Source organism: Aptenodytes forsteri, unplaced genomic scaffold (assembly GCF_000699145.1).
Source record: "Aptenodytes forsteri isolate BGI_AS27 unplaced genomic scaffold, ASM69914v1 Scaffold26, whole genome shotgun sequence".
Taxonomy (NCBI): domain Eukaryota; kingdom Metazoa; phylum Chordata; class Aves; order Sphenisciformes; family Spheniscidae; genus Aptenodytes; species Aptenodytes forsteri.
The window spans coordinates 3,154,780-3,178,859 of NW_008794125.1; the positions used below are offsets into that span (position 1 = coordinate 3,154,780).

General features: G+C 41.1%; 1 protein-coding gene across 1 annotated transcript in view; it reads right to left on the reverse strand.

Annotated features, from left to right (window-relative positions):
* Nucleotides 1–1,296: 1,296 nt before the first annotated feature.
* Nucleotides 1,297–24,080, reverse strand: part of GTF3C1 (general transcription factor IIIC subunit 1) — a 44,569-nt gene continuing 21,785 nt past the window's right edge. Inside the window, exons 20-38 of the mRNA XM_009278751.2 lie at nucleotides 23,502–23,679; nucleotides 21,938–22,073; nucleotides 20,202–20,337; nucleotides 18,314–18,395; nucleotides 17,439–17,624; nucleotides 16,700–16,857; nucleotides 16,417–16,559; nucleotides 16,137–16,218; nucleotides 14,791–14,903; nucleotides 13,720–13,782; nucleotides 13,098–13,191; nucleotides 12,060–12,232; nucleotides 11,107–11,391; nucleotides 8,725–8,978; nucleotides 6,987–7,273; nucleotides 5,807–6,464; nucleotides 4,229–4,268; nucleotides 3,244–3,436; nucleotides 1,297–1,685 (exon numbers count right to left, since the gene is read on the reverse strand). Coding sequence (XP_009277026.1) covers nucleotides 1,464–1,685; nucleotides 3,244–3,436; nucleotides 4,229–4,268; nucleotides 5,807–6,464; nucleotides 6,987–7,273; nucleotides 8,725–8,978; nucleotides 11,107–11,391; nucleotides 12,060–12,232; nucleotides 13,098–13,191; nucleotides 13,720–13,782; nucleotides 14,791–14,903; nucleotides 16,137–16,218; nucleotides 16,417–16,559; nucleotides 16,700–16,857; nucleotides 17,439–17,624; nucleotides 18,314–18,395; nucleotides 20,202–20,337; nucleotides 21,938–22,073; nucleotides 23,502–23,679 — 3,483 coding nt within the window. The 3' untranslated portion in view covers nucleotides 1,297–1,463. The remainder of the gene's footprint in view (nucleotides 1,686–3,243; nucleotides 3,437–4,228; nucleotides 4,269–5,806; nucleotides 6,465–6,986; nucleotides 7,274–8,724; nucleotides 8,979–11,106; nucleotides 11,392–12,059; nucleotides 12,233–13,097; nucleotides 13,192–13,719; nucleotides 13,783–14,790; nucleotides 14,904–16,136; nucleotides 16,219–16,416; nucleotides 16,560–16,699; nucleotides 16,858–17,438; nucleotides 17,625–18,313; nucleotides 18,396–20,201; nucleotides 20,338–21,937; nucleotides 22,074–23,501; nucleotides 23,680–24,080) is intronic.

The window sequence follows — 24,080 nt, forward strand, 5'->3', positions numbered from 1 at the left end:
GGCGGGCCGGGCCGGGCCGGGGGGTCGGGCCTCGCCTCGCCTCTCCTCACGACGCCGCGCCTCGCCCCGCAGAGCCCTGCCCCAAGTGCGAGCACCCCCGCGCCTACTTCATGCAGATCCAGACGCGCTCGGCCGACGAGCCCATGACCACCTTCTACAAGTGCTGCAACGCGCAGTGCGGGCACCGCTGGCGGGACTGAGGCCCCCGGGGCCCGGGGGGCCGCGGCGCGGGCCCAGCCTGCTCTCCCCTCCGCGGAGCTGAGGTCAGGGGCCCGGCGCCCGGCCCCGGCAGCAGGAGTCCCGCGGGGATGGGGTAGGGGCGTCTTCTCCTGCAATAAACACTTCACTGGGCCGAAGTAGCCGCCTGCTGCGTGGTTGCTTTAAAACCTGACCCGGGGCGAGGCTGCCGTACGCTGAAAACGACCGTCAGAGCTTCTAAGAGGGTGTTCCTCCCTGCGTTGTGGCCTGTCGGAAAAGGACGTGGGGGGGCTGGTCGACAGCCGGCTGAACATGAGCTGGCAGTGTGCCCAGGCGGCCAAGAAGGCCAATGGCATCCTGGCCTGTATCAGAAATAGTGTGGCCAGCAGGAGTAGGGAAGCGATCGTGCCCCTGTACTCGGCCCTGGTGAGGCCGCACCTCGAATACTGCGTTCAGTTTTGGGCCCCTCACTACCAGAAGGACGTTGAGGTGCTGGAGCGTGTCCAGAGAAGGGCAACGAGGCTGGTGAGGGGTCTGGAGAACAAGTCTGATGAGGAGCGGCTGAGGGAACTGGGACTGTTTAGCCTGGAGAAAAGGAGGCTCGGGAGACCTGAGGGGAGGTATTTAAAAGACGAGCAGATGAGGCACTTAGGGACATGGTTTAGTGGGTGGTGGTGTTGGGTCGACGGTTGGACTCGATGATCTTTTCCAACCTCAATGATTCTATGATTCTATGATTCGGGAAGACGCGGGGCCCTTATTTCACACAGTGCAGCAGGTCTGCTAAAAAGCACACGCAAGAAACTAATTGCCGTGCACACCAAGAAACCAGTGTTTAAAATATAGGCAGGCCTTAAGATAACCAAGCTAAAGAACAGTTAAGCAAACCTTAGCGCAGAGCCAGCTGCTGTGCAAGGGAGCGGAAGGCAAAGCGAAGGTAAAATGTTACCGCAGTGGCCTTAGGGGGAGAAAAAATGAAAAAGGGGCCGTTGCTGTGCCTTGTGAAAACCACGTAAGATAAAGCAGAATCTATGAACTATATGCTCTACAAGCAATTACTGGTAAAAAGACAATATACTTAAAGTGGGATCAAATATTACCTGTGTCTTAACATGAAGCTTTATTCTCAGTTTAAATACATTCAGAAGTAAAAAGGATAAATAACTTAACAAAAACATGATGGGGCAGAAATTGTAACTTTTTATCTGCATTAGCGCTCACTCCTACAGGCTAAACCAATTGAATGTGACTCAGCTTTACCTCTTTTATACAGGGATAATCTGCACCCATTTATTCCAATTCACTTCACAGGGGAACACTCTTCCCAGCCTGAGAGTACAGTCTATCGTAGGCTCATAGTATATTGTTGGGGTTTCGCTCAGTTTGGGATTGTTTAGTTTTTCTTCCACAACTGGCTGAGAAAAGAGCGACACCAGGGATGGCTTTTTCATGTAGAATCGTCTGATGCAACCAAGAGTTTCCAGACCCTGCAGAAAAATTCACATATTTTAGCTTGAGCCGTCGCAGCGAAGAAAAATGCACTTAACGCTATTCTACCTACAGTGTTCTCAGAAACGTTAGACAATGTGTACTAAAAGCGGCTTCACTCCACCCCCTCAGGAGACCATGGGGATGGCAAAGGCTACAGCACAACAGAGCAAGTTCACATAGCTGGATACATGCTCATTTGTCACTCTCGGCACAGTGGCTGACACCTGGATAGTGACACAGAACACGCGTTCAGCAACAGATCTCAACGTTTGGGACCAGGTACAAATCATTTAGTGGTGGTATAGGTGTAAGCCTTCTGGGTCAGTTCTTGCTAACGGGTTAGCATTCATTCCCCCAGCAAGGCAATCTACGTGCTGCGTGTGCTGAAAACAACTGGTGTGCATTCAGTAGTCTCACACAGGTATGCGTCTAGATTTACTCATACTTGGTATGTTACAGATACAAGCTCTGTCCATGGTTTCAAAACCAGTTCTTGTCAAATTTATTGCTAGAGAAGTTAGATTCAAGTTCTCCGATCTGTAAAAAGTACAGGTAATTCCTTGACTTTGTGGATTTGAATAAAAGTTGGCTAGGAATCATCTGTATTGCTCTCCCACATGCGCATGCCTCATCACTATACACTCTGTTCTGCAGTCTTAAACCTGTCTGCTGCTGCTGCCCTGATCCCAGCTACCCTCTTGGCAGTGTTGCTGTGGCACAGGACATATGGGCAAGCTGTGATGGAACACCCAGGAAACAGGATGGTGGCTCAGTGCGTGAGCGGTAGCATATGCGGCTTGCATTGTTACCGAAATGCATGAGCCTTTGGACAGAAGTGTGGCATACATACACTGGAATGTTAATTTCCAGCATTAGTAGGGGATGTCATGCTTACGGGAAGGACTGCAATATTACTGCTATACTTAGGATTTTGAATCCTTATGGGGGGAAAAAACCCAAACCACCCAAGGTTTCATTTGCAAAGTAGCAGTGGTGGCAATCAAACTTCAAGATGTGGGGAAAAAAAATGTGAGAAACTCAATTTTTCTCATCATGCATTGTTTTACAATTAAGGATGTATGCCTTTAAGCAGGTCTGTCAGGACAGAAGGTCTTATTTACAGTACTGTCAAGAATCAGACTGAAATGTGTCTGTGCTAATGTCAAAGACTACCCATCCGAAATGTATATAAGGAAAAAAATAAGATTAATGCAGTGTTAATCACCGTAGAATTTAACAGCCCAACTTAGTATTTCCCAGTGCAAGCCACCATTTCTTCAGTAACCAACTAGAAGTTCAACTGCATGTACATCCATTTCAGAAGCAAGCTCAAAATTTAAAATCAGTAATACAGTAATTCCAAGGAGAGGTAAAGCAGGCTTCCTTCCACCTTCGTTGTGAACAGTAACTTGCTCTGGCTTTGGTTAATTTGCCCTAAAGGGAGAAGATTGTTTTTCACGGTTCATTCACAGTCCCGTTTTCCCAGGGCTTCCAGCGAAGTAGCTGCTGGAAGAAGAACCAGGTTAAGGTTCACACAGCCGATGATTCACGTACCTGCAGTATCTCTAAGACAGCAACAGGCTGCAGTACCCCCATGTAATGCTGCAACAGCATGCCTTCCGTTATGCCTGGTTTTGTCATGATGTGGTAGAGCACAGCTTCCATCATCCCCTTACACACAGGTTTATTCAGATTCCCATCCACGATCCTCCACGGCCTCCCAATGAAGCAGACGTTCTCGCAGGCCCTGCAAAAGACAATTTAAGTTCAGCTCTGTCAGGAATTATTCTTCTAGCTAGATTTCCCATCATCATAATTTCTGCATAATAGAGATTCTTACCGCATCCATTGCCAGTGTTTGCTCACATCCCAGGTGTAAATTCTGCAGCTGCTCTGAGAACAGGCAGAGACTGGTGCTAATCTACTAGACAGTTCCACAGACCTGAAGTATTTCACACTATGTGTTCACCACCCGAGAAGCACTTCTAGCACCATTTATACCACCCAACAATTACCTTGAGTCTTGATGACCAGGAAAGCTTTGTTTCGCTTGGTTGGTTGTTACTAGCTCTAATAGCCTCCAAAAGTTATCCAAGGCCTGCTTCAATCTGCAGCGTGCAGCAACAGGGCTCAGATAGGAAACCAAATTCCTCATTTTTAGCATTTTGGAGTCAAAAGACAGACCTTGCATGGAAATTCACATTTCCCATATTGCAGTTTCTCCAGGCCTTTCCTGGGCACATGGAAGCTGAGACTTTCTGGCATTGGACTTACTTGAGAAAGAAAAATCAGTTTTGTTCCTCTGATATTTGGAGCTAGTTGTTTGGAAAAAACCCCATGTATCAGAGACATTTTTTCAGCATGCATATGAGCACGAGTAACGTTAACAAGAACAACGGAGGAAAACATGGGGTTTCTCCATCATCAATGCTCACTGCTCATCAGAGCATAAAACTAAGGTTTCCAAGTCATTTGCTTCCAGGTATTATTTTGGTAGTGCTAAGTGTTTAGTTATTCTGCAGACATCTCTGTTACTCACCGGTCCCTGGCTGCCTGGGATACATCTGGCATAGAATTTCCTGGAAAGAAAAGAACACATAGTTTTTAATTAACCCAAACTCTTTATCTAGTGGAAGGAAAGTAAAAGGTGGCTAAGCTGTAAGATGCAACAGCTTATGCTAGAAAATAACACAAGCAAACTACGCCGCGTCTTGTTCTCAGTTGCATGGGGAGCTCTAAGGTTCCTCTCCGACTGCCGTTACCTGTCTGCAGCATACTCTCTCTTTCCCACACCTCTTCTCACAACCATGTCTGTCTACTCCAACCACACTTTTTGTGGTTCCATTCCCAAATGACAGTGAGAAGGTTTATTCCTAGAAGTCTGATGACATGGCTGAACAACAAGTAATTCTATGGACTGAAAGAACCGAGTTTCACACAGAGAGCTATGCAGGCACTCAAGGGGCTTTAACTTAATGCTCCTGGTAATCATATGGAAGTTGAGCAAAAGTCCGAGCAGCTGCAGACTTGAGAACGCAAACTCAAGATTTCAGCAGAGTTTGGTTTCAAAGTGAAGGTTGCCTCTGCAGCTTCCATTATGCCTTATGTCATGGGTTTTAATTACCCAATTACTTAATGTACGTACTTCTACCACACCCAGAGGCTAACAGCTTTAGCTTAAGCACAGGTAAACCCTTCAGCTGGCCTTTCATCAGGAAGACCAGCAAGAACTCTATGCTTGATAATATAACTACTATTTTTTCCCTCCTGTGTTACAAACAAGTAGAGGAAGTTAAATCCAAAACAGTATTTTAGTAGTTTCATGTTAAAAACTGCTGAAGTCTTTGCTGTTTGGGCAGCCCTGACTATTTCCTGCAGGAAGGCTCCAATTAAACAATACCAAGCTCGAAGATGCTACGCTGATTTACACGGCAGTCTGCAGCTGTAAACGTGGGTAATGGCAGATCTTGGCAAAATACCACACAAGCAGTTAGCTTGTGATTCAATCTGAAATCAGAGCTGATAAAAACAAAAACAAAATAAAATCCCCAAACAACCTACCTAATGTAAAGCTTGGCAAGAACTACTAGCTATTAAAGAAGAAAACTGGTAGTAAAAAGGAAATGAAAATGAAGTCAAATTGGGTTACAAATGAAGCTATTAATCTTCTCTGGCACGTGCTGCTTTCTGGCGAATGGTTTAATGACTTTACAACTTTCAGTCACAGGCATTCTAGTTAAATGTACACCAGTGGCGCTGTGTTTTCTACGTTTAGAGATGTCTAGCCTTTGGACTGAAGCCAGAAATGAGAAACTTGAGATCCAAGTATGTTTTTGGAGAAGAATAAGACATGGAAACGAGTTTCTAAGGAAAACACATTTTTGGACTAGTCATGAACATTCCAGCAATAGGCATAGGAAGGAATCTTTGATGAATTTGAAACCTCCAAGACCTTCCAGATCAAGTAGTGTCATGCCACTTCAAGAAATGAAAACCTCTATCACTGGTACAGCTTCATAAAGAGTCTAGTATTTGCTTATAAAATGGAACTACCCATTTGGGATCAACTGATGATGAGCTAGTCTCTATTTCTTGGATGTAGAGTGCTCCTACATACCTTTAGAGACTCCTGGGTTCTCCTGTAAGTAGGAAAGATCATCATACTGCTCACTGGCTGATTGTTCAAGGATAGGGATCTGCTTGTTGTGCTCAGTGCTGAGCTCATCATTCTCTTCAAGCTCTTTGTCCTCAGAACAAGATTTATCTTGTTGCCTGTAAGTGTCCACATTCACAGCATCTGGAGCACACACCGGGTGTTCAGCTAGGTGTTCTGTCTGCCCTCCCAGGGAGCCTGTTTCTTCATCCATGATTAAAGCTTCCTTCATTGTAACAGGATCAGTAACACCTGCATCAAAGTTATTTTCATTTGCGCTTTTCAAACCAGTCTGTGAACCCTGGCAGGGTCGATTGCCATCTTGAAGGACATCATGTTGAGTCTTACATCTCTTCCTTGGGGGTTCTTCATCGCTGACAGATTGTGTGTCTTTTCCCAGCTGCTCCTCCTCTCTCGAATGTGCCTCTCCCTTCTTTGGTTCTGGTGGCAGGCAATCCTGTTGTACATCTGGGAGAGTGGTTTCTGCACCTTGCTGATCAGAATCCTCTGGTTTATTCTTCAGACATACTGAATGTAATAGCCATGGCTTGGCAAATACTATTGCAACCAGTCTTACAGTATGGCCTCCTACTTCTAAAACCTGCTGCATTTCAATAAGGTCCTATTAAAAAAAAAAAACAACACAACACAAAAATTGTCTCAGGAGCTTTCACTGGAAAATATCAGCTTAACCAAGTATCATGGAATTGCCATCTTTAACTGGCAGCAAAGAAAGAGGAAGAGCTTAGTAGAATATTCCATTTTCTGTCCTGCTGCACTGAAGTTGAAAAGCTGTTTTACCCCTTAAACTTTTCTGAAATTACAGCACAAGACATTTCTGTTCAGCTTAAATTAAGTTAAAATGTAACTGGGAAAGAGTATTTTGCTTCCAAAGGTGAATGTTGCTACCTCTAGGTTTCTAAAACAGTTCATTCCTATCTTTGAGTAAGTGCTGCTTTAATTTTTGGCCTTCCTAACTTTGAGGCGAGATTGCTGTCAGGTATTGGTATGTGATCTCTTGCCTAATATAAATAGCTTTGTTCAATTTATATTTGCTTCCTACAGCCTGGAAGATTGTCCTGTTCAAGGGGAATACTAAGCATGCAAACATTAATGTATGGAAAGCAGCTGGCTGTAAAACCACCTGAATGTACTGCTCCAAGCTCCTGGTGCGTTCAGGTTCCACCTCTTCATAGCTGCAGAAACGTTTGCTCAGCTCAGCTTTGCAAATTCCAAAGTGGGAGGTTGCCTCTATTGCATTACGGATCTCCAAAACAGCAGCTACATCTCTGGGATTATAGCCATAACATTCTGTACACTCATGAAGAAACTGATCAACCTCATAATTTTCTTCTCGGACTTTAATCAGCCTGGTAAAAGTTTCAGGGAGGCAGGAGACTCCCACAACCATGTTATCAAGCAGAGAAGAAACTGCAAAGCAAAAAAAAAACACAAGTGTATAAGCTGTGAAGCAGTTGTTACTATTCAATACGCTACAGAAAGAGAAATATTCTGAGTCAGACAGATTAGAGGTGTTCTAGACAATTCCAGTTAAAAACAGAGCTCAGTTTTCCATCTTCATTGATGCAGTTTCCTTTTTTCTTTCTGCCTTACATATTTGTCTCTGAAAAGACCTGTAGAAGAAGAGCAAGCTGGTTTACCAGGGCTTACCCTCATATCAAAGTGAAGTATCGCTGAAAGACAGTGTAAACTTACTGGTATTCTCTCTAACACTGGGTCAGCTTAACTCTAAGTTAATGAGGGAATCGTCTCCTTTTTTCTTGAAGAAGGTCAAGTGAAAAGTCTAGGGCAAGGAAATGCTGTGGAGGACCTTAATAATCGAAAAATTGGAAGCAGCTGATCCATGGCAGAAAGCTATTGGCCAAATATGGTATAAACTACAAGTTGACAATGTCTTAGTACAATGAGTATAACAAAGCATCTCTGTGTTTGGAGGCAGGTCCATCACTGCACAAAACTGACCCCCACTGTACAGAGTATCACAAGTTGAAGCAGTGTAACATCTTTTTCCAGTCCTGGATGATTAGAGGGTAGCTTTGGCACTGTTCTGACCTGCTCCCCACCCTTTTATCTGCAGGCTGCCTTTACATCACGCCTTGTGGGACACTCATATGACAGCTGCGCTTCTTCGACAGCCAAGGAAAAATGAGAACAACTGTAATGAGCCGTCAGCTCAGTAGACCTGGAGGGCATGTGTGGCAGCAGAGAGATGAGAAAGAATTTTTATTTTACCTCTACCACAACAGCAATAGGAATGGGCAGGGACAGCACTAGACCTTCCAACTAAAGAGCTAAACAACTAAAGGCTTTCCTGGATACATTTGCTTTACAGCTGAAAGGAAGATGCTCTTGAGAAGGAGGAGTGCTGATAAATTGCAGATATTCAAGCTCTAAATATTATCAAAATGTTTAAATTACTGTAGGTAAAAGGCCAGAGATTGGACACCACTATTTCAGGCACTTGCATGAGACAAGTAAACGTGAATTTCCATTCAAGGAGCTCTGAAAGATTTTCTTTCTCTTTACAGAAGAGAAAGCCTGGGTGTGACATAATATGGTATTTTGAGTTGCAGAAGGGACTGAAAAACCTCCTGCAGAAGGGATAACAGAGCAGAGGACAGACTTCCTCTTTGGATTAATAATTTCACACAACATGAAATACAGACAAGGACTTGTTACCAACAAAAGGTGCCTCTCTAAGTCAACCACCTGTTTGCTTTAAGTCAGGAAAGAAAGCATTACAAGGCAAACTGCATGCGTAATGGAAAAAATGTTCCTGTTAAAAGGCTTTGTTCAAATGAGTTCGCTATCTTTCCTGCTCCAACCCACTTCTGTGCAAGTTAGGCCAAACAGAAACTAACCTGGAGAGCTGAGTCTTCCTGGAACTGGTGTACATCGCAGCTTAACCTTCACCTGGCAGGAATTGACCACAATATTGTCACTGGGACTCAGATTCCGCGTGCTGACAATTCCAGGGGCATAGTAGCCTCTCATCAGTAAGTAATTGGTATGAGATGCTTGACGAGCTTTTACTTCTATTCTCCGTTTGCCTCCAGAGCTGTCATCTAAGTCATCATCATCGTCATCATCATCCTCAAGACCTTCTTTTCCCAAACTACAGCAAACAGAGGTGTTTTGTTTGTTTGTTGAGTTTTTCTTTCCAAAATAAGAAAGTGACTCATTACACTGAGCAGAGCAAGAACACATGCTATTCTGCATTCTGGTCTTTAGTCACGAACAGCTGTGGGTACGTCCACAGCAGGCTGATTTAAAGTGCTGAGAACAAGCCACTACAGAAAAGAAAATACGCTAAAGGTCCCTGGAAAAGGAAACTCTCTCTTTTTTGCAAACATGTTGAAATGAACCCAAAATATCTCAGCTTACAGTGCTGAACCTCTTTGGTTCATCATGAGGGAACATCTGTCAGAGCACAAAGGCTGAGACCATAAGGGGTACTGCAGTATAAGGCAGACTGTTTATTTTTGAGGGAGAAAAGGAGAAGAAAGAATTACAGACCAAATAGTTACTTTAAAAAAGAAAAAAAAACCCAAAACCAACATAAAACAAACTGCAGACAGCCTCAAAGTAAAGAAAGAATAGTAGTAGCAGCCAGAATAGATTTCCCAGAAACAAACTTAGTCAAACCAACACTATTTCTTTCCAGGACTCAACAAGAGCCGTTGTGGATAAAGGTGAAGGCTCTGAACAACCTGATCTAACTCTGAAGTTGCCTCTGTTTTAAGCAGGTTATTCCAGAGACAACCAAAGGTTCCTTCCAACCTTTTCTAAGATGAGTTAGACCTTAAGTACCTTCTCTTAAAACATAATTAAAACCAAAAGGGAACACATCATTTAGAAAAAATAGTGCGAGTACATAACCAGTTGGAAAACTGGACTCACATGCTTGCACTCAGAAAGGAGACTAGGCCAGGGTTCAGTGTATTTTTGCTAATGACCTGGGTGATAAAATAGCTTATTAAGTTTGCATGGGATCACCACACTGGAAAGGCTGCAAGTTTATGAGAAGACAGGATTTGCATTCAGAACATTTCCAGCAAACTGGAGAAATAGTCTGGAAAAGGGCAGGAAGCAATTTCATATGGACAAATGCGTGTTATTTATATAAAAGGACTATGCACCTGTCCTCCACACTAAGAGGAAACAATTTTTTTTTTTTTTTTTTGGCAAGACCATGGCCATTCATCATCTTGGCATGTATTAGCAGGCATATCACCTATATAACATGATGTAATTGGCACAGACCTGCCAGCAAGAGCATGGCATTTGTTTTTTGACATCACAGTTCAGTGTAGAGGAAAATAATGAGAAAAACAGAGGTCTGGATAACATTAATAACATACCAAAAACACAATTAAAGGAACTGAGGCTGCTCATTTTAAAGAATAGCATATTATGGGAGGAGGACTATGATAACAATCTTCAAATATGTAATAAGCTGCTCTAAAGAGAAAGAGAACAAAGTATTTTCCATGTATGTATACAACAGGAAGCAACAGGTTAAACTACAGCAAGAGATTTTAGTCGCATTCTAAGAAAACACGTAATGATTGTAAGGATAACTATTCATAGGATTAGACTGCCTAGGGACAGAGTTTCCATTTCAGTGGTATGCAATTACTGGAGGCTTTAAAAAAAAAGTATTTTCCATGTATGTATACAACAGGAAGCAACAGGTTAAACTACAGCAAGAGATTTTAGTCGCATTCTAAGAAAACACGTAATGATTGTAAGGATAACTATTCATAGGATTAGACTGCCTAGGGACAGAGTTTCCATTTCAGTGGTATGCAATTACTGGAGGCTTTAAAAAAAATAAAAATATCAAAGAGGAGATACATAGCACCAATATTGTGGAGACAGGTTTCACTGATAAAGCTGAAGCCTCATTATTAATAATTTTTAGTCCTTGAAACAGGAAGGTACAATGTTGATGAAAATGCTCATCTACCACACACTGCTCTCCTTTCCACATTAGCTCTGATGGCAGTGAAGTGCCTAGCAATTTAAATGTCACATATGTGAAGACAAATGCAGTCCAAGGCTATAATGACAGGCATTAACTAAAGTGCCATTAAGTCTTCAGAATGCTCCCTCAGAAATAAAAATCTAAACAATATCACAGTAAAACATGCCACAATACAGTGAAGAAAATGCTAATGCCTGTCCAATTTCATTCCAGTTATCCCCAAACTGTATTTACTAATAGAAGTAACAGTCTTTACCTTTTTATCACTTCATTTTCCACCATAGTGCTGTCCACCACAACTATCTGCTCCGGGATTCTCACATTCACAGATACAAGTCCCAGGGAGAATAGGGAAAGCATCGCCACACACTGGCCACCAGGTCCATCCATAGGAAATGCAGTCATTCCTTCAGATGCTTTGTTTTCCTGATCTTTAAATGAGAAGTTATCTGGCTGGTCTGACTTTTCAGCATCCTTGAGCTTCTCGAGGAACTGAAAGGACTCTGTACAAATTGTACTGGGAAACCGCCATGTAAAAACTCTGGACAAAAAGACAAATTCAAAGCAGCACAAAACTTTCATAACCTGTTCTTACTGTATATGAATGGCAGCACAGAGCAGCCAAATAGTTGAAGTTCCATGCTAGAGCTGGTGAACTGGTACCTTCTACATCTGCTTTCACAGTCCTTTTACTAGTTCCAGAACTTATAGTATTTATGCACCATGTAAAGGTCAGGTACTATATAGCAAGCACAAAACACAAATCTCATCTTCTGCTTGAGCACTGAATACATTTACAGTTAAACTCTTCTCCCCCAGCCCCGACATCCAGGTACAGCACAGCACAAAGTAACTGGACAGGAAAAGCAAGCAACCATCAAAATGACAAGAGTACTAAAGAAATCTTTCCACCACATCTAGAACTTTGGTGCTACCTCTCCTCTGCACGTGTCTTTGTAAAGGCTTGCCCAGCAACCTTGGCTCTATTCCCTGTACGGCCCTAATTGCTAACTGAATAAAAGGCAGGCACACACGCGCGCGCGTGCACACACACACACTCACTCTCTCTCTCTCCCTTCATCTCTTCGGCTTCAGCTGTGATGGTCAGGTTCTTTGCTCTAGGTACCGCATATGTATTCTCTCCTCCATGCCAAGCATGCCTGGGTAGGTTCTTTTATTTGCTCAAACATTGACCTTTCTGACACTCACCTGTAGTAACTCTGAGACAGCTGATATGACATGGGTACAAAAGGCAAAGCTCGGCTTTTCTTTGGTCCCAGTGTGTGAGTTACTCGACGGCGATTGACCAAGCTTCTCTTCTGACACTCTAGGAAAGCCTTCACAAGAATGTCATCCCGGTACTCCCGGTACAAACGGAACGTCTGCAAAAAAACCCCCGTTCAATGTAAAAGGCAGTGTTGGCTCCGAATCCACTGTTAGACTCACCTACTTGAGGTTTACATTAACTAAATGAATATGGAGCTACAAGCCAGAATGTAAGTGATACATATAAATTCACTTAACTACACTATTCTATTCCTTTTATGGGATTCCAGGCTTTCCACAGTAAATGACAATTAAATTAACTAAATACTACCGAACACTTGATATTCAAAGTGTCAGATCAGGCTCAGATTCAAAGATCAGGCTCCCACTAGAGTTATATATGTAAATATACACTCATCTACAACACAGTTTGGTAGATTCTTCCTATCATTTTACCAGGAACATTTGCTTCCACGAGCTCGGCTTTCTAGGCTCCACTCTTTCCTGCTGATGAGATATTAAACTCCCTTTGAACTTCTAACTTTTTTTTTTTTAAGTGTCTGACTGATAAATGATATATTATTGTGGTCCCCAATGCTGAAGGAGAGGCTTCCCAACACCAGTGTCAGCTGGACACTATGACTGTCTTTGTGATATCTCCTCCAGAGCATAATTCCAACTGCTCAAGTGGGCACTAAATCATGATACAGTTTGACCCAATGGAAGGGATGTGGAGTTTATTTCATATGGGTTTTTTGGGATTGCTTCAACCTCACATCTTGCAATCTCATCCTCAGAAAGAAAAGCAACATATTGAAAATCTGCCTAGACTAAAAGCAGAAGAGAATAATCCCCACAGAATGGATACAAATCTAAGTTTCTGGGTTTCTTTTCTCCCATTTGAAAAAGGCATATATCAAAGTAGGAAGGAGAAACTCTTTAGAGTTGTATGACCAGTAAAGTTTGGTCCAGATACTGTACCTGAAATGACTGGCAAGATTTCATCTGGTTATCTGAGAGTGCCAAAGTGCTCTGAATCAAATTCTGTAGCACTAGAAAATGAATATCATAGACACTGAAAGAAAAAAAAAAAAAAGAGTTTATTCATGATGATTTCTGAGCATGAGGTACCTAACTATTAAACTAGCACAAAAATACACAAACTCAGTCACCTGCTTCTGAAATAGATGTATAAAGGCATGAGATCACTACAGCTGAGGATCACTTATGTAAAAGAGCCCGTTACATTTTCCCTGACCTTCCACCCTGAATTTTTGGATCAGTCCAGATAATCCAACACAAAACAAAGTTCTCTTTGTTAACATCTCCTCCTCTTAAGGTACAGCACCCACACAGAAAACATACACTGTTGTCCTAATGATAACAGACCACCACATGGAGAAGGGCATTGCTGCTGTCATTTTATTCATCAAATCTATAACCTACGTCAGAGGTCCCTACACCCTTGTAAAGTATTTTTTCATTAATAAATTTATACACTGCAACAAACAGATGAATTAGAAGAATATATGACTTTCACAGATGTGAGGGCTGGCATGACCTTGGAGTCCTAATGGGAAAAAATGGTGCTACTGCTACTCACCTGCTTAGACTATCCTCTTTTGTATTTTGATTTGTGTCTTCTCCGATTGCCAAAACTCGAAATCTAGTTAAGGGAAGGGAAAGGAAAACACTGAAACAAAAGTAACATTCTGTGATTTTATATCAACCGTGAAACCCAGAGGCTGACAAGTGCAACTGCTAGCAAGGCAAGTGTTGAAACAGCGCAGGGGAACGATCTGCTCCAGCAGCCCTCAGTGCTAGCGTCAAAAATTAGAAGAACTGTCCAGATCAATCCCCCTCGCTCCACTAAGCTGTCTGCTGACAAGGAGGTAACACACATTGACAGGAGACAGTACAGAACTGTATGGATTTGCTATTCTATTGAGGTTTTGGACTTCCAGTTACCGTTGGCAGCACTTTTGCTGTAATGTACAGCTCTTCCCAAAGTAAGAAAATTTACAAAGGTGCTAAATTTGTTATCGTGAAATGGTTTGAGACGCAAATTTTCACACTCCTCTCCAAGCGTTATTCATCATGAAAAAGCTTAACGATCTGAGGCTGGAGAATGCTACACGAGGCTGAGTCCTCTTCTGTATCAACAGTTTTAGCAGCACTGAGATGATTTAGCTGAGCAACCAGCTACAAATTGTGATATAAAATGCGGCCAGTTAATCTGGAAAATGGTAAAGGGAAGTATTCCATTGCATTAAAATGTTACACCTGAGTACCAACATCTCTAATAGCAAAGTTGAAGATTTGACAATTTTTGAAAATCTGACATTGTGAATTTCTGGTTTACAAAAAGTCTTATTTAGCAAAATGGGAATGGTTTTGTAAACCAGAAATTCACAAAGTCTTATTTAGCAAAATGGGAATGGTTTAAAATAAGCAAGCTTGTGCAAATAACTGAAAATTAGTTATATGTATTTAGGAAGTATGGATTTGAGAGAAACATTGCTTGTTGTATTTACTGAAACTTCTTTTGATGCTAAGAGTACAAGTAAAAGAGGGTGTAAAGCATGCATAGCAGAGAAGAGGTCTACTCTGAATTGCCCTCCTCTCTCTCTGTCTCAGCCCACGTGCAGAGCCAAAAGCACCAGAACTAAAATACCTGGAAAAGAGTTCTTGCAAAGTATCAGGAATCTCAAGTTCGGGATTCCCCAGGGTTGAACTGAATTTCTCTTTCAGTCTTTCCACAAACTCTTTAAACTCCTTTGCACAAACCTTTGAAAACAAGAGACAGAAATGTTATCAACCTCAATTTCTCAGAGTGGGAAAAGACCCTCTACTTTTAAAGTGTTCATGGAAAATTCTAGTAGAAATAGCTGGTTTTGAATTACTAAGTCAGAAACAGTACAACAGACAAGAGAATGCATCAAAAAAGCTCTGTGGAGGATGTGTTTGCTGATCTACTTAACAGTTGCAGGTTCTGTCTGTAATCAAGCTCACAGCTACAAGCAACCCACCATGAACACATTAAAAACAATTACACTGGATAACAGCCTAAGATCTCTTGCTAGAGCTTTCTTTAAGCTTCTGCTTAAGTCTTTTTTTCTCTTCATACCCTTCAGGCTTTATCATGTTCTCCATTAAGTCTGTTTGTACAACCATGGCTTGGAGGACACCTGTTAGACAAGAGGAACAGTCCTGTATCTCTCTGGAAACAAGATTTTATTTGCTTCCAAAGACCGACTTTAGGGGTGGGGACACGTGCATTTATTTCAGCAATGTCTCACCAGTGAACAACTATTCTTCATTTAAACAAAAATGAATCTAACAACAGAACTGGTTGGGATTTTCTGACAATAATACGAATTGTCACTTCTGGATAAAACCAAAGAAAATCTTGCTGTGACATTGTCCCAGTTGTGAAAAAGTTTTGAAATTCAATATGGAATTGTTTTCACTGAAAGTGTAAACAACTTTTCAATTTGAAGTTGTGGTTGATTTAAGCCACAAAAAGCTCAAGAATTAAATAAAGTCTTTTGACTGATCAAACCAAGGGTTCTCTCATGAAATTTGCTTACATTCCTCCACTCATCCACAGAAGCGAAGGCATTATTTCAACATGCAACCAGAATAAAAAATAAGAAATTGCAGAGCAAAAATGTTTTCTTGCTCAGATAACGAGGAGGCTGAGAGGATTATAAATAAATAAATCAATCAATCAGCGCATATGGATGCTCAGTCATGGATGTTTATAAACAAGCACACTGAAAAACCAAAATTTTGGTTGCACAGCAGTGCTGTTTACGTGCCTTTGGAAGGCTGCCGCCTGTGTCCACTTTACTCTCAAAATAGCAATGACGCTGCATTTTTACAACGATGCTATTTTTAACATTGCTAAGGGTACAAGGGAGGAGAAGATATGAAATCACAGTAATCAAAACAGTGCAAGTACTCAGTAATCCAAACAGCGTAAAGTACTCTATGACCTTTAGAATACTTCCCTCCTACCTGTGGATCTTCATAATTATTGTCTCTATTCATGAAATCTTCAATGAGGGCTTTATCTTGGTAAACCTCAGCAAGGCAAACTCTGCAACAGATACAATTGAAGGTGTTGTACATAGCTGACATTTTCCCAATTCAATACAGATTTGATAGCACTAGGGTACAAAAAAGTTGAAATTTGTGTTCACACGAAATAAGACAAAAACATAGGAGGAGCATATCCCTTCACTTGATTTCAGGAGAATTTAGCCTATGCCTAGAACATAGACAGAAACCTTCTTACTTATAATTAAGATAGGTCTGTGGATTTCTGACAATATAACGAGCTCTTCGTCCAACGGAATGAGAAGTTTTATCGAGGGACTCCTCAAAGCTGGCATGCATGATATCCCGAACTACTTGCCATGGAACAAAGGGCCCTTTTACCTGTGTGAAGAACAAAAGTGTTCAGAGTTAAACTTCAGCTTTTACATATACAAACGATGGTTAGAACCAGGATGAATTCCTAGGACTGATGAATGTGTGTTCAGCACATAGACCCCTTAAATAGGGGTCCTACTAAATACCTTTGCATTTAGCACATGACTAGCAATTCGGCACAGCATGAGCAGACTGTCTTCTTGCACTGTCCAGGTGACACGCAGACGTGTCATTCTCTGCAGGGCACTCTGGTCAGCTTCATCATGGTAGCGGAGTCTTTTGCTTTTTTCTACAGAATCTTCTTCTAACAAATCCAGAAAAAAACCAAACCAAAACCAAACCAGTTAGTTATCTCAGCACTACATATTCTGATTAATTCAAACTCCTATCACAGGCAGTATCAGCACTAATTGGAGTTTGTAAGAATAAAAGACAAAAGCAGAGAAGAAAGTAGCAGTTGAGAAAGTAAAATGCATTAATGCCTCTCTCAGGAATGAGAAAACAAGCACTTTAGTCAGCAAACTGACTACCTAGAGCATCATACCATGAAGAATCTTTAAGCCAGCTATCAAAAGTTGATGGTGAATTGCAAGGAGTTAACCTGGTGCAGACACGATAAGAATTTCTTCAGTTTGTACAGTACAGTAGTGCAATCACGATTCACACACAGGTAACAGTTACAGCACGCTGCTGTTTTTCTCCAGAGCTAGTATACAGCCCCAGGACATCTGAACCTCTTCACTGAAAGAGGCAACCCAAAGAGATGGCCAGTAAGTTTCCGTTTCCCACACTATGTGACAGTCACATCAGCTTTTCTAAAGCAACTTACAGCAGGCATATGCGTTAAAAAGAATGCTTCTTTTTCCTGATGTGCTGGTTAGTTACCTTTCTTTTTCTTCTTCGTCTTCTTTCCAATGTCTTTCCTAAGCCTCTTCCTCTTTTGGCTTTTTCCACCTCTCACTCGTTTGGTTCGATCCTGGCTTGGTTCTTTACTTATTTCAAAACATTCCTCTTTCTGGACAGGTGACTCAGATCCTACCTTTCCTTCTCCCAAAATATTAATTTTGTTACCTAAAATGACACATATTTACAGTAGTGGAGCTTTATAGCAATTACATTCTCCAATATTAAGGTATAAAGAGCAAATGCCAACGTTTCAGTATATTAAAAGACAGATGCCCTCTCAGACTTGCCTTTTGTTGGTCAAGTCATTTCATGCCACTTCTCAGCAGCTCACACAGAATAAAATCCCACATAAATGAGGAATCATCAAGTAATTACTAAGTCTAGCATACGGTGCACAAACACAAAGGAACTGAGTTGAGGTTTTATATTCAACCTGAAGCATTTCCTCCTCCTTAGCTTAAATGTTAGGCTATGCGATTTCAACAGTGCCTAGTCATACAAAACATCGGTCCCTCTAGACTTTCTGCAAACTGCACATCAGAAATTACAAAGGATAAAAAAATAGTGTTCTATAGGAACAGAAATTATTTACATATCTATTTTACTGCCCCAGAAGCATCCCAGATCATTGTAAGGAGACCGGAACAACCCATGTCACCAATACTGGATAAAGAATTATTGTTCCATATATGCAGAAATAGGGAAGGAAATTATTTATCTATTTTACTGCCCCAGAAGCATCCTAGATTACCGTAAGGAGACAGGAGTAACCCACATCATCCATACAGGGTTTAACAAAGACAGTAACAGCTATAATACAGTTACAGACCCCACCACCAGCATCACCACCTTACCTCCAGTACTGAGTGGAAGGGGGTGTTTTGTTAAGAAGGTTTGGAGTCTCACTGTCAGTCCGTTTTCAGAAACTGTACTTTCCTAAGACAACACAGCTTTCAAAAAGGTGATATGCAAAAGGAGTGCGCTGGTTTTAACATCACTATACATGATATCCTTTGAGATACCATGTATAGATACAGAAATACATTTTCAGTATAAAGGAAAAGATCCCTGGCTACAATAAGGAATTCATTTGTCATTACTACCACATTATTTGAATAGCTCTAGAGCTTTTCTTAAATCATACTGTACAGACCACTAGATTATGAAGGTTAGAACTTCAGCAAATCTCAAGTTTAAAAGAAGTCACCACTGGAAAAGAAATGCTTGATTCCTCCACTGCTACAGAGGCTGAGCAGAATTTTCTGTGAAACAGTATTTTTTCAAAGCATTTTACATTCCAAAGGAACTTCTAAAAAGCACAAACCCAAAATGCAAACACAAACATTGAATAAGTGCCTCCTACACCATATTCTATCCATCTTAAATGTGAGCCCAAACCGATTGCAATGTATTAGTTTTGCCATTCTCAGCAAAACCCATTTCTCTTGTGTGGAATTCATTGGTGATAGAAGCCGGTCACAGACGTGGAGAGGAAAGCCAAGACTGAAGAATTGCAGGAGGTCCTGTTAATGCTGAACAACTAGGTGACAGAACAGCAGATGAAATTCGGAGTGAAATGATCCTGCCTGAGGTCAAAACTAAGCAACTCTAATTTTACACATAGGCTCTAATTTGAGCACTACCTGGGTACGGTAATTTTCAGTTCTGTGAAAGTACCTGTTCAATGCTTGGTAATGGTCAGAAAGCAAAGCAAGTGTAAGGAATTCTTAGGAAAGGAGAGCAACACTATGCAGCTATGTTGGCCACAGCCTGAATGCACTATGTGATTCTATTTTAACCTTAAAAAGGATATAGTAGAACTAGAACAGGTTAAAAGAAAGGCAACAAGAATGATTAAAGGCAGAACAGGTTCCATGCTGGGAACAGTTAAGTAATCTAGTAGATGCCAGTCTTTAAAAAGAGATGATAATGGGGAATGTGAGAGATGTTTACAAAATCAAGCGAAACAGAAAGGGTAATGGGGAATGGTATTTTTCACAGCTTCCCTTAGTACTACAATTATTAGGGAGCTTAAACCATCAGAAGGAAGTGGTGACACATAATAGGACTTTGAAACACTTTGCTACATGAAGTTGTAGATACTAAAGGATTTACACGTGTCCAAAAAACAATGAGACAAATTAATGCTAAAAGAAAAAGCTATTAACAGCTTTGAAACATCACCCCCAGGTTTAGAATGGCCTTGAGCCAAAACTTGCAGACATCTGGGAGAATATTCTGAAGAAATATCACTATACATCTACCTTGCTCTTACAGCCTTCCCTACATATCTTTTATTGGCAGCCAGCAGAGACAGGACATTAGGCAGAACTGGGATGGCCGTTCTTACTTGCCTATGTTGGGCTTCCTAGGATTTTTTTTTTTTCTTTTCTGTGTGTATTTCCTCGTTCTGGATGTTTTAGTTTTCACCTGACAACTTCTACATTTCAGAAGGGCAAGAGGCACCACTAAGTCATCTAAATTGCTTGCTTAATAAAGTATTTCTCCTTTGGTTGAATGTGTTATCGAATTCAGCTCAGATAAAATTTACGTCCAATTCTTTCATTCACTTCAGCACCAAGATTTACCACATTTGGCATTAATTTCTTTCCAGTGATGCAAAGCCTCACTGAGACACGTGACTGAGAAAGCATGCAAGCAGTAAGGTGTTGCTATCAGTATCTCAACCTTAAGAATATTAAAGTTTGGAAAAGTTATTACAGTACATAAATTTTAAAATACCTTCCTAGTCTTATTGATGATGTAGCTTGTCCAGATCCAATTACGTTTTAGATGCCCATAAAAGCTGGAATCCAGACCTGCAGCTCCTAACCCGTCTCCGGGGATAGTTCCATCATCAACCACCTCTCGGCTGCCTCTAGGAGAAAGAGTAACAAAACATACAGTTATTTTGCAGGGAGTGCCTTCTCAGCTGCTCTTAAGTGACGTGTGTGCAATGTGCAGAACTCTCCCCTTGCCCTCCCAATTTAGACAGGGCTGGGAAAGAAGAGGAAAAAGAGAGATGCTCCTTCCCTTAACCCTGTTCCAGAAGTAGCATGACAACAATACTTTTCCATTAAGTTTTAATCCCTGATATTTAATGACTGAGCTTTCGGTTTAAAGATTACACCCAGAGCAACTTCATTATTGTTAACTAAGCTCCGACAGGCATGTTAAACTCTGTTCTCGGCACTGTTCCTGCCACAGAACTAGAGAAAAATACCTGCTCAGATGAAAAAACTTTCTCAGGACAAGTGTGGGGAAAATCTTCCACAGGAACTAAAGGCAATCATAACCCTTTTTCACACTGACTGTCAAGCACTGGTCTCTCCAGTTTTCTAACAAATACATTAAAGCCTGTTTAAATACACATACAAGCCAGAAAAACAACGCACTGCAATTCTCTCCCTGGAATTTTGAAACCCTGTTTTGCCTTATAAAAGATTTTTTGAAAGCTACCACGAAACAATTATTTCAGTCAAGCTTTCAATAGACAACTCTTTCATTATAACATTACACCACCAATTAAATCCAAAAACTGTTTCTTGACCTTAAAGACGTTGCAGTCATCTCCAGCCTAGCTGCAAGTAAACACCAGATATCCAATTTAAAAGATTTCTTACCATACAGCGGAGACCACATGTGAAAGCTGACAAGTGGACTGAACAGAATTTTTTTTCTATCAGCAAGGATTGATGGAATTAGGTTCCCTCAACTCCATTAATTTTTTTAAGATAACTTGATGTATCTACCTGTAACACTGAACTAACTGAAAATACTTTTAAACAGACTGTTTATTAAAACATAATAGAATATTGACAAAACTAAACCACAGTGCACAACACAATATAAAAATTATAACTGGCATTCTGCATGGCTGTCACAGGTCGTCAGTATACAATCCTCTCAAGTATTCTGGTTGTGATTAGGCAGAAGATGAAGTGCTCCAGAGATCACTTCCAGATTTTACCAGTGTACACCAATACCATATTAGAAATTAATCTATAAACGATGTGCAGCAAAGTGCAACACAAAAGGACAGAATTCAGAATGTGACACTGGGGAGCTACTGAAGCTACAGGGTACTTGAGATACCACGATATAAAGCACAGGAACAGAGAATCTTTAAATTTTTCCCTTGCATTAACTGTACTTAGGAAGTGCTCCTTCCCTCTCAACGTTGCTTTCCCCAAGACTCTTGCAACACGCATCTGTACTACTTTGGAAGGAAATCTGCATCTGTTTTTCCCATTCCTCTAATAGAAACCTGCTTGGTAGACAAGTTACGTGTAAACATGATACATAACTACACGTCTTTTTAATCAGATAGCCTCTGAATTACAAAGAAAAACCCCACAACACCCAACTGAAATGCTAGAGTCTTAACTGCTTTTGCTATTGAGTAACAACCTCAAAGCCAGAACCGTTCTTTTTGCCCGCTCTATTCAAGCAACAAAGCAAGGATGAAGATGACATACGTGGTATATTCCAACATCGCACACTTTCGTTCCAGATTGTGTTTGTCCACTGCTGACTCTTGTTCCATTTCTACATCTAGTGCAGTCTCCTCCCCTTGAAGATTACTTTTCTTTGAACGAGGACAGCGGACAACTCCTAGACATACAAATGGGTTTGACTATCAGCATGAGAAGTAAGACTTCAACCTATTTTCAATCCACCCTGCTATGGCAAACTACTGCTCCCAAACAGTACTAACATTTTTGCCACTTCTCGATAAAACATGCTACCTTCTCACAGAGGCTAATGGTGTTCTAGTTAACTACCAGTAGAAGGCACTAACTTGCCCAAAATTGTATTCAGGGCAGAAGTAATGGGAGGCTGGTACCCTTTATAAGTACAAAAATTGAGCAGTTCGACCGATATTCTAGGCGTGGATCCCAGCCTTTCAGATACTCCAATGTGGCAACAGTCCTCAAGAAACAATGCGGCAGGTTGTGACCGCTGAAAAACAGTGTGAACGTTTTGCATGTCCGACACCTTCATGTTGGATATATTTAGGATACAGCAGAGGAGTCACATGATGGTTTTATCGTAACAGAACTCAAAGGTAGGGAAAAAACCTGATGTCTGGCTTACTACTGCTTTTTTGGCTGCCCGTGCTACAAAGACAATAGGGCAGGACTAGATCTCAGGCAGGTATCTGATCTGGAGGCTCAATATAAATTTAAATCCAGCACAGAGCAATTTTCCCCCCCAAGGCTCAACATGGAAAATACTGAACTGGAATACAACAAACCTTCCATAAATATGCAAACTGGTGAAACAATATCATTCCCATATTTTGGGGGCTAAGAGTAATCATGGTCTGACTAGCCTGCAAAAGCTGCAACAATCACAAACATGCCACCATTTGACAAATGTGTAAGGAGCCTTTTGCACATAACTGCTTCAATGCAAAAGTAAGACAAAATTACAAATAGATCCTTTTACCTGGCTGACTAAATTACAGAAATACAGAATAGAGTTGTCTAAGGTTTCAGGAGAAATCTCTTACCTCCAGTTTCTTTTTTCCCTTTTTTGATAATGTATACTTGGTGTAGCTGTATATCCTATTTAAAAATGTAAAAGGACCAAACACAAAAATAAACTAAAAAAAAAAAATGGGGTGCATAAACTCCCTTAACTTCCACTTCTCACCTAACTGAAGCTATCTATCAGAAAGTTTAGCAACATTTTCCTATGGAAAAGGGATCTCTGTTTAAACTGGTAGAGACCTATGGCAAAAATATTCTAGTAACTGTTTTCAAAAAGGCTTTTTCGTACCTGGATTAAAATCTTACAGGGCTATTATCAAACTTGATATTTCTAACAGGACAGTGAAGTTTTTCCTTTAACACTGCTCTGAAAATGTCAAGTGGATCTCAACTTCATAGAATTATATAGATAGAAATTCTAGCTTTTTTTCATGCACAGGGCGACCAGACAAGAGAACAAATCATTGGAAGTGACAAAACAGAGCCTGCCTCAAGTTTTAGGAAAGGAGGAGGAATTGCAGTATAAGAATATATAATTATACCATACCCAATGGTGTGTTAAGGCAGACACACTGCAAATCAAACCAGAAGTTTTCCACATCCTGCATGGTATTCAGAACATATAAGCGTCTCTCAAACGGCCGGCTACTTTGAGCCAGGTTATAGTGGGGGTCACAGATAGTGGTATCAACAATCACAGCATTTCTCTTCATATACACAAAGACCTGTCAAATACAGTGTATTTCAGGCTGGTAGGTAGAAAAAAAAAAAATCATTGAAATTGCCTAATTTACAGGACACACAACTCCATCTAGTTTAGGACTGCTTAGCATTTTCTCAGTCTTTGCTGTTTTGAGCCAGTACTCTGACAGAAGATCCACCCATCCCCACCCTATTGCATTGTATTCCCAAACCTCCCTTGCCAGTGATCCAGAAATTTCGTTTCTAGATTTAGAACAGTTTCTTTTCCGCCTTGTGCACAGGATATTCCAAGTTTCAACAGAGAGTGACTATTTCCTACAAGCTCTCATTCAGGATTTGAATAGATGTGTTTTGGGGCCTAATTATCTTTCTTATCCTCATAAAGTATACGTTGGGACTGCTTTCTCCTTTGCATGTGCTCTCT